This window comes from Diadema antillarum, unplaced genomic scaffold (genome assembly GCF_040938485.1).
Source record: "Diadema antillarum isolate AM-2024a unplaced genomic scaffold, OU_Dant_1.0 seq00000079_RagTag, whole genome shotgun sequence".
NCBI lineage: Eukaryota > Metazoa > Echinodermata > Echinoidea > Diadematoida > Diadematidae > Diadema > Diadema antillarum.
In genome coordinates this window covers 1,789,872-1,800,781 of record NW_027271172.1, presented here as the reverse complement: position 1 = coordinate 1,800,781, position 10,910 = coordinate 1,789,872, and the positions used below count along the sequence as shown (strand labels likewise).

Below are 10,910 nucleotides of genomic sequence, written 5' to 3'. Positions count from 1 at the left end.
TACTGCAGGATTTGTTTGGGATTTTATCTGTCAGTTCTTTGTTCCTGAAAGTGATAAAGGCATAAGATAAGTCAAGTGACAATTAGAAGACTTTAATTCTAGACGAACACATAGCACACAGCAACCTCACAGACCATAAAAGCGTTGCACACGGATCATCTTGTGAAAATTCCCCATAGCCAGCTGATAGCAGCGAGCTGTGGGAAAACCCAGTGCCTAAAAATAGCAGCAGATTGAGAGGAGATTGCGTTGATTTTTAAGAGCTCGTATTTGTGTCGTCCTTTCAGTGTTCAAGAGGTCGAAGATTCGCATTTCGATGCCCCGTACTGAGCTTTGTAGGGTTCAAGTGTTATAATCGTGATTACAAGAGAGTTCATGCGACGTTTTCTTCGGATTATTTCTCATCTTTCAGAGGTTACATTGCTGGAGAGTTGGTTTTCTCGTCCGATCCTATCCCTAAAATCTTTATCAATTGATCATGGCGCATAGTAGAATTGACGAGTTGCGGAGTGCCATATTCAGTTACAAGCCAGGATCGACCATGCGAACAGCAAGGCAAAGACCGCAACATCCACCGGCGCGCCTTCGCATAGGTCTGTTTGGTCCACCAGGTGTCGGCAAGTCGGCTTTCATCAACTCTGTTTTGTACGCCACGGGAGATACTTGGGACAATCAAGCCCCCGAAGGCTTTGCTGAGGAAGCCTCGAAGACCCGGGTCCTCAACTCTTATGACATCTCGGACTTCATCAGCCTGGTCGACAACCGAGGCATGCGGAGCCTCGGAGGCAACTTCATGGTTGAACTGGGCAATCAAGTTGGTAGGTATTTTCCGCAGGGTATATTAGCATATAGAAGTTCAATATCGGACATACTGTAAAATGATACAGTTTAGAAACATACATGTATAAGATTTCTCATAATTATAATGTTATATGAAATCGTTATGATGGTATCACGCCACGTGGAAATCGTGGATTTGAAGAAATTTTGGCCAATTCATTAGTTTGATCTACTCTATTCATTAAGCCAACTTGAATATGGCGAAAATTTGTCCTTCCAACTCGAACTGCAGGCAGGGTAACCTTTGTTCTTTGGACTTGGAATCATATTTGCCAGAGTTTATCCTATAAAATTAATGTAGCTGTGTGCTCATTTGGGATCAGTATAGGCCCTATGAAGAATGATTGTAAATACAATCTGAGCTACGGCTGGGTTATAATCGAAGCTATGAGAGCTAGATCTAGATTTTAATAGTAATAAAAGATATTTAAAAGGTAGGGCCTGAGTAAAAGCACATGGGCCTATGTATACATCCACAACAGTCTTCTCAGACATTACTAGTAAATAAAACTCCGTGGCAATTGCACTATGCCCTATGGCTTTCAGGAATATCTGTATCGAGCGTATATCTGACGGATATTCCGCGGAATTTGAAAGTTAAAAAAGGAAAAAAATAGGAATAGATATATAAACAAGAAATCTCCGTCTCGGGTGTAATCGATTACACACAAGTTATATGATATATATAACTATAAAAACATACTTCAAATTATAATTTTTTCCTCTTTTTTTTGAGGGGGTGTAAGAAAGGTTTCATCATTTCACAATCAATCTTGGTTCGTGCAATCAAAAACAAGTGATATGCAAATCAAGCTTTAAGCCAATATCTTAGCATTAAACAATTCAGTGTAAGTTTTTTTTGTGTGTTTGTTGTTGTTTTTTTTTTGACAAAGTTTCAATCACTGATGGAAGGGTTTCGACGTTTCATTGTTTAATTCACTTCAAGAGGGACATATATTCTGTGAAAGTTTGTGTAAGGGGCAATCTTAGCCACTGGAGATTGTACATTGTGATGTCATGACATTTATTACCCCATCTTAGTTATTATCATAATATTATGATATGCATGCATTGTATGCTATTGTGACTACATCTCTGTATAATGAACACGTAAATCAAACCAAAAAAATCAGTTTTGCATATTTCATGTTTTCTTATCTTATGCATTCAAGTCACCTTGAACATGAAGAGGCATCTCGATCAGTTGATGATTAGTAAATGTGCCAATGCTTTTGTACGCAATTCCACTTCACGCATGAGCAGAAAACTGTCATTTGTACCAACAGACATGTTTATATTCAAATTAATGGAGATAAGCATTTGCAATAAAATGATTATTCATGACATCCTCATAAATGGTGCTTGTCAGCAAATCCACCTTACAGAAAGTCTGGTATTTTCCCTTTTTTTAGTATTAATAGAAAAGGTTTCATACTGTAATACATTCGATGCAAAACAATGAAATGGATGCTTCCACAATCGTTATCAACAAACCACTCTGATTACCTGGTCTACTCATATTCATTCTTTGTTTGAACATGATTGATGAATTTCATAGATTACCACGACGGGCAGGCTTATGCAGGATGTCATTTTTGGAAGAACAAAAACAAAAACAAAGGTAAAGCGCCTAGCCAACTGAGAAAAAAAAATAGTCATTAGTACCACTGCACATGAGCTAACTCCGAACTGGCTTATTGTGAATAAAGACAGTAATGTTCATTTGCACAGCCGGTGTGTATGGCGACGGACACGAGGTGGAATGGGATAGCGGCTTCTATAAGAGATTGGTGTCCGGACTGAAGAGAACTTTTCTTTCGTCTCAGGACTGCGAAATCCATACCTGTGTTCTCGTCGTTAGGTAAATATTGATTCATACACATTATATATTTTTTTTCTGCAATGATTCTGTTTGTTTTTTCATTATTACCATTGTTAGTACTTGTCATTATTTGTTATTATTTGTTAGATTGGGAAATGCAAACAAAAGCACGTGGTTTATTTCAGTTCGGAGGATCACCTTTAAGTTTATTCTTGTCGTTGTAGCCACCAGGGGACATTGTAAAGACTGTACCTTCTTATATTAAAAAGAGACGTGTGTGCCCGCTTCCGTTGATGTGTGTCTGCTATTTGACTGTTCATATAGCAAGTTCATGCAATAGACCGGTTCTGTGATATTCAGATATTACGGATGCTTTGTCCACAAAACGTGCTCTTATAGCAACCACAAAGCTTTGCCGGAGACTTGCCCTATACCTAGCTATATACCGAATACGGAAATATTGTTATATTCGATGGCATTAGGCGTAAATGAGCTGCCTTGAAGAAGGTTTGTGTTATCTATATTTTCTGGGAAACTATTAGCCAGTAACTCCGGCTCCGTTTCCCTTTTCAGTGTATTCCTTGATTTGACCCCTTATTGGAAAGCAAAAACAACAACTACAACAACAACCAGAGAATAGTCGAACTGTAACAGCAATATCAAAAAATGAGAAATGAAGTGAACATAATAATAGATTTCATGGCAGGACGATCAGTATGGAAAATACTAACCAAGTGATTCTTTGCGTGGTCAGTACTTACATCATCAGCAGCAGCGTTTCAATTCCAAATGCGGAAGTCGCTGTTCAAATTAGTGGAATTTACCTCTAATGTGGCCGGCAGCTCATCAGCCAATCATGAAAACATTTGTCCAGTGATCTCCATGCAATCCTCAAGTGTAATTCATAGCTTACCTACCTCTTGATATGGTTTCGATGTCATTTCCTTCTAGCGGATCAAATGACATAACTGTGTGATCAATAATAAATCAATTCTACTTTCAAAGTTCAAAGTTCAAATTTATTTCATATTTCCATTTCTCAATAATGACATTCCAAAATTATTGACAACAAAACAAGAATACAAAATATATACAATCATGTCTTTTGATTGTAGAAGAAAAGAAAAAGAAAATATACTTGACACAAATGTACAAGGTCATATCGTGTGAAAATGTCACTAGTTAAGTATAAGAAATATGATGGGGCCTACATAAAAGCTTTAAAGCTTGTAAAACTGTAGGTTCCCGAGTTCATAGGCATATAATTTTACACGGAGAACGGATATGTTTGTCTTGACCAACTAAAATTACACAAGTACAAAAAATCGATGAGTAATAAACTAATGAACCACATAGATATCGCACAAACTAGACTGCATACAAATCTCGCAGTGTTTGAATAACAAAAAATGCTATATTATTAAAAGATGTATCGGTACCATGAAATAACTTGAATGACTTGGTGCTGCGGACAAGGACAAAAGACTGGGAGCATAAAAGGGTTGCTAAAAGCTTGGTAGTGTGTATCCACTAAGTAATAGCTGTTTTAATTTGCGTTGGAAGGTGAATAAAGATAAGGAAGAAGTGATATCTAGAGGGAGATCATTCCAATATCTGGGTCCAGTAAATATAATTGTTTTCTTTGCAAAAATAGTGCGAGTACGGGGAAGGTGATAGGCGTCACTCTGGCGAGTGGGATAACAGTGGATAGAACGATTCCTTTTGAACATGTGGATAAAAACAGATGGTAATTCATTAGTTGTTAGTTTATACATGAAAATTCCGAGATTGTAATAAAATAGGTCTGGAATTTTCAGAATTCTGTTTTGATGGAAAAAACAATTGGTATGGGCAAAATATCCGGCGTGGTTTATGATTCTTATTGCACGCTTTTGAATACAGAGAAGGGAATCTAGTAATGAGTGAATTGCATTTCCCCACGCCAAAATTCCATAATTAAAGTGTGGAGATATTAAACAAGAATATATACTCTGCAAAATATGAACAGGAAAGAAATGTTTGAGCTTATTCAAAATTCCAGTATTTCTAGACAAAATTTTACTTACAAAATTAACATGAGTTTTCCAGGATAATTCTTGGTCAATCCAAAGCCCTAAAAACTTTGTGTTATTAACCTGCTTTAAACATGAATCATTTATTTTGATATCATATGGAACAACATTCAAAGAATTACTGAATACCATATAATGAGTTTTTTCTATGTTCAAGGATAATTTGTTCGCATAAATCCAGGATTGCACAGACCTGAGCTCAGTATTCATCATATTTACTAATGCATTAGGGTCTCGATGTGAAAAAAACAAGCTTGTGTCATCGGCGAAACAAATAAATGACAAAATTTGCGATGATTTTGGAAGATCGTTTATATATAAGATAAATAAAAGTGGGCCCAAGAGGGAGCCCTGCGGGACTCCACATGAAATGGGCTTCAATTGCGAATCATGGGTATTGATATTAACAAATTGCTTTCTTTCTGTTAAATAACTCTTAAACCATTCTAAGGGGGTCCCGCGGATTCCATAGTGACACAATTTATAAAACAAGATTTCGTGATCTCTCGTGTCGAAAGCTTTAGAAAAATCAAGAAAAACTCCAATTGTATGTTCAAAACTATCTATAGCATGAGCTACCTTGTCTATAAAAGTAAGTGAAGCATGGGTTGTGTTGTAATGTTTTCTAAAACCAAACTGAGAATCTGACAGAGTGTTATGATTTGTGAGAAATTTTAATAATCGTGTATAAACCACCCTTTCAAGAATTTTAGAGATTGAAGTCAACAAAGAAATTGGTCGGTAATTATTCACCAAATCTTTCTGTCCCTTCTTAAAGATAGGGACAACTTTTGCGACCTTCATCTTATTGGGGACTTTGCCATTAAATAAGGATTGATTGAAAATGTAGGTAAGAGGAGTAATGATTTCGCTTGAAACATTTTTTAAAAGAAAATTTGTAATTCCATCATATCCTGAACTTTTTTTATCGTTCAAATTCTTAATAATATCTATAATTTCTTCTTCAGCAATAGGTTCAAAAAATATTGATTGAGAATTCCTATTACCTAAGTATCTATGGAATTCAGTTGATGATTTCGGGATTTTACTGGCAAGATGTAGACCAAGAGTTGCAAAATAATCATTGAAAGATTCCGCCATAATGACTGGGTCGTTAATCTGGCGGTCGTCCACTGAAATATATTTAGGAGGATCAGTATTATTTTTATGTTTGAGCGCCTCATTAATCACCTTCCACGTACTCTTCACATCAGATTTATATTTAACAAACTGTTGGGAAAAATAATTTCGCTTGGCTATACGTATTATGGATGTCAATATATTCCGATAACGAACATATCTCAATTTGTTTAAAGGGGATGGATCTTTACGATACTTATGAAAACAATTATTCTTGCGGTTAATGGACCTGAGAAGAGATTTTGTAACCCATGGTTGTATTGGCACTTTTTTATAATTAGAATGGTGAGGTCTTCTGAGAGGAACACAAGAATCATAATTAGCGATTAAAATATTCATAAAATTTTCAAAGGCTAAATCAAAGTCGCTTTGACTGTATACGGTGGACAAATCCTCTGAACTTAATTTCTCCCTAAGTTTATTAAGGTTGGATTCAGACATTACACGAATACCTGGGTTGTGGGTGTGAGAAACATTAGCAGTCATAAAATTGGACACAAGGGCGTAAATTGGAAAATGATCAGTGACGTCAGAAACTATAATACCAGATGTGATGTTAGAAAATGAGTCATTTACAAAAATGTTGTCAATAATAATAACTTTGAAACACTTGCCTCAAAAAACTCACTTCAGAGACGCCAAAACACCCTTAACTTTCGTAAATGTCCAATAATTTTCGATTTTATCAATTAAAAGAGGGAACACTCCATAAAAGAATGCAACCACACCTTATAGGTTATTTTTTGTTGTACTTACACCTTCCATTAGTAAGATCGAAAGTATTTCCGGATAAGGGAAAAAATCCATTTATGTATCGTTTCCTCTTACAGCGCAAGGAGTCTAAATATGCAGCCGCAAGATCTAAGAGAGCTTGTGACTACAATTCAACAGATGACAGGTACGTATTTTGATGAAAGACTGTCTTCAATTTAGGAACGGGTTTCTCATTTCATTTCCCTTTATCTTTCATAATTATCTATAAGGTTGCAGAGGAGTTTACGACGTGGAAGAAATGCAATGGTTGTCATTGCTTTAACACATGCAGCGGCATTATGGACATCATATGCGGTGTTTATGTCTATGAACTCTTTGAATTTTGAAAGGGCTTAATTCGACAAGAATTTTGATTCACAGTTTCTGCGTGCATAAAATTAGGTAGAGAACAGATCCAAATAAGGCTACCCAAGATCATTTAATCTTGGATATTAAACATGTACGGAAAAAAAAGAGGGAGAAAAAGAGTTGGTTAACAACAGAAGTGAAATGTCTTAGTCAAATGTCGCTGAACTTCAGCTTAACTGACACTTTCCGATATGAACCAAGTTAAGAAGGTGCCATGGGAGTAGTGTTATAATGCAGAGGTGTGAGTGTGTCGGTGGAGATGCAGGGCGCTCAAGGGTAGAATCGTACAACATTGCGGATACTTGAGAGTGCGCTTCATCTCCACTATAACGTCTGTTCACGAACTAAAGACCTGTCTCATTTCAGCGCTTCTGTTTGGCTACATTCTTGAACCCATTTTATAAAATTTGATGTCATGGAGTGGAATAAATTGGGAAATACATCTCTTGTGCAGAGGCTAATCCTCAAGGTCCGTGTACCAGAGCAATGTACTTCATTAACATGTTACTGATGGGCTATCCATGTGGCGGAATATTTTGACTGTGTGAGAAAGTGGAGACATAAATGATCAGAGAACCGACTGCTCCTCTTTTATTTGTTTTTTCTTGTTCACATTTATTAGGAGAACCCCCAATCGTGATCATCACAAACTGCCGTAATTCACATGTCAGAAGGGATGTCGTGTCGACGTTCCGCGTCGGGCTACAGGAGATGGGCATCAACTACCTGTTCGAGCTCGAGAACTACACCATCGAGTCGCACTTCTTCGACGACAAGAAGCACATCGACGCGCTGGAGGCACTACGACAGTGCCTGGTCGTCGGCGACCGTGTCATGAAGAACAAGGAGGCAAATAGCAAATGCACGATTCTGTGAGATGTCCTCTCGAATGGCCGTAAATGCCGTCGAGCATTTTTCCCTCTATGCCTGTCATGTATAATTAGTCTAATGCAGTTGTATTTCAAATCAACCTTCGGGTTGGCTGGAATAGAAGTGCATGAGACGTAATAGTACACTCAGACACTCGGATGGGAGTCAGACAATGTCAGAAATTGTGCATGACAGAGCAAGCTTCATAATGATTATTATTACAGTAAATGCACTGTGGTAATGTTGATCCAAGACTGCTTATGGCACGACCAAAGGGGAAACCACTCAACACCATCACCGATATCTTTCGAACTCCGCACGAAAGTTGACAATGCCGCTTCTGGTGTGGTTTCCGCTGTTTCTTGGATCAAACCACATAAGCGTTTCGCTGATCGTCACGTCATTGTGAATAGTACCTCACTGTATCTCGTTTCGCATGTCCTTTGGGAGTCTATAGCGGGCGAAACTATCGCATTGAAAGGGCACCTACAGCATTTGGTTTATTTCCCAATAACAGAGTAGTAACTACCTTCCTTCAAGGGGTTCAGGATGTGTTCATTTTAGCAACCACAAAGAACCAAGAGATAGCAAAAAGTAATGAGCATCAAAGAGGGTGATGCCATAATATACCTTATTAGTATTATTTCATTGCAAAAGCAACAGCAGATTGTTCTTAATGACGATTGTGAGTCTATGTATATTATATGATCACATCCAACTCACTTGCTGCTTGTTTCATCGTGGGAGTCCTACACAGTACCCTCACAGGCTCCCGTTAAATCGAGAGTTTCCCTGCCTGACATTGGTTTTGTCAACACTACGTAGCAGCGTGTGATCTTAGAATGTTTAGTGTGTCATTATTTTTATTTTGGCTGTACTTACTGACTGTACATATCCTTGCACGTGGATCAAAATACTTCATTCACCAAGGACTTTTAATGTTCCAAGTGCACTTGTGAGTAATGAAACATCACAGACTATATAGCAACAAAACGAAAAAAAAAACTACTCTTGGGATAGTTATAGAGATTCACGGCAGACCGTGTTGCTCTTCTTTTGTGCTAAATAGTGTGGCATCAACACGACGTGGCGTCAGTTAATACTGCTGCGACAGTTCAAAAGGACAGAGGCGCACGAAAATCTTAGTTTAAGGAAGGAAAAACATTTATCTTTTTCTCTACAAGAGAGTATATATCTTCCTTTGTATCGTGAAGCAATCAATGGAATTGATGATAATGATAATGATGGTTATGATTATGATTGAACAATAATTCGCTGCAGCTTTATAATGAAAAAGGTCGGCAGCACAGCAATATCAAAGATGGATTATTTCCGTCAGAATCATGTCATCAAATTCACGAGGTATTTATTTTTCTGTGTCAACCTGCACAACTGTGTCACCGTGATTTCAGTGTCACAGAGCTACTAGTGCCGGGAGTATTGAATCACTCTGTGCAAGTTCTTCTAATTGCAAACAAAACAGGATCAAAATTGAATAGAATAGAGTATCATATCGTTTATAATTATGTTAATTCTTGTCTTGTCTTATCTTCTGCATTGTACTTTGTGTCTGTAAAGGGTTTGATTTCTCATTGGCTGAACATTGGATTAGAATCTGAAAATGAAAAGACAGCGCAAAACATTATGGGAGAAGTACAAACAAGGGGAAGGGTGATTGATTTTGTGGAGATATCACTTTAAATATTTGGTTTTTCTTTTTTTTTTTTACTTCATAGCAGTTAGTTAATACCAGCCTTTCAGTTGATTTGCCTTTTTTCTCTTCTTTTTTGTTCCGAACAAATTGAGTTTGTCAGACTCATAAAAGTTACTCATTTAGTTGTCTGATAATGATGTATTTGGAGTTTGGATGTTTGTTGAGGATGAAACTGTGATAATTAGGCTTTAGAAACGCGCTTCTAAATACAGTCAGGGAGTGTTCGGATTCCAACGTAAGTTTGAAAATCAAGGAGAAGAGGAAAAATATGGTCTGTTTGTAAATTGCATATTGTTAGATTGGCGCAAACAAGAAATGTTTAGCATTCCATTGCATGTCTATGTGAGGTTTGATGTCTGGCAAGTCAGAAGGCTCAGTGCCTTTCGTTTCCCTTAGCAATTTTTATATACAAAGTACTTTTTGGTCGCATAGTGTAGAACTTTCTTGTCCCAAAAAAGAAGAAGAAGAAGAAGAAGAAGAAGCGTTAACATGACGGCAACAAGATGATGTTGTTGCTTCTGCGTTACAGTTTTGATATCGACGACTGCTTTGAATTTCCCAACGATTTACAAAGAGCGACGTTTATATGTTTAACTTGTATCATGTACCTACTAACCACGTATTTCTTTCTGTTGTTCTTTGTTTTCCAATGCATTGTCATGTCGTTTTTAACATAATTATTGCACTCTCGGAGGAAGTGATGGTTAGTTGTTTGATAAAGTCCCAGTCAAGAAGATGGTACATGTGCTTCAATCACAGATAATAGAGCATACACTGGGAAGTTTCCCAGTAAATCTCGCTTTCACCACAGGAGTGGAAGAAAATAAAACCAACTAGAATGAAGCAGGAACTGTGCAATAATTGTAATGATAAGTTGTACACCATGCTCAGCAAAGTGCTAGTACCATGCTTCGCTCCGGTGTTCAAGTACAACTGACAGAACGAAGAAGCCAGATAGTCGGAAGCAATTCGGTAGGCTCGTGACTGAAACAGTGAAAGTAAGTGGCGTTTGCAAATTCGGCGGATTTGCAAGGTATCCTTTACCCTTCAGAGGTGTCCGAAGGGGAAAGAGATAGGTGAAGATGAATATGTTACGAGTTGGGACGATATGTCACAAAGGAGATAATAGGGAGAAAAGGCATCTGCAAGGAGACAGAAAATTGGGAGAAAGAATTTAAAAGTCTGGAGTGCCTACCTGGTACCGCACCACAGTAGCATCAATGTCTTAAGTCATGAAAGTGGAGAAAGACGCTGGTAATCAAACGACATGATCCACACACGTTTTGCCCCCCCCCCCCCCCCCCGCAATTCCTGGGATGTCGCAAATTTT

At 37.7% G+C, this 10,910-nt stretch overlaps 1 protein-coding gene across 1 annotated transcript; it reads left to right on the top strand.

Annotated features, from left to right (window-relative positions):
- The first annotated feature begins 288 nt into the window (after positions 1-288).
- Positions 289-10,860, top strand: LOC139726168 (uncharacterized). Its single transcript, XM_071637245.1, has 4 exons — positions 289-818; positions 2,572-2,701; positions 6,705-6,772; positions 7,619-10,860. The coding sequence occupies exons 1-4, from the start codon at positions 479-481 to the stop codon at positions 7,870-7,872; spliced, it is 792 nt and encodes a 263-aa protein (XP_071493346.1). The 5' UTR covers positions 289-478; the 3' UTR covers positions 7,873-10,860.
- Positions 10,861-10,910: the final 50 nt, after the last annotated feature.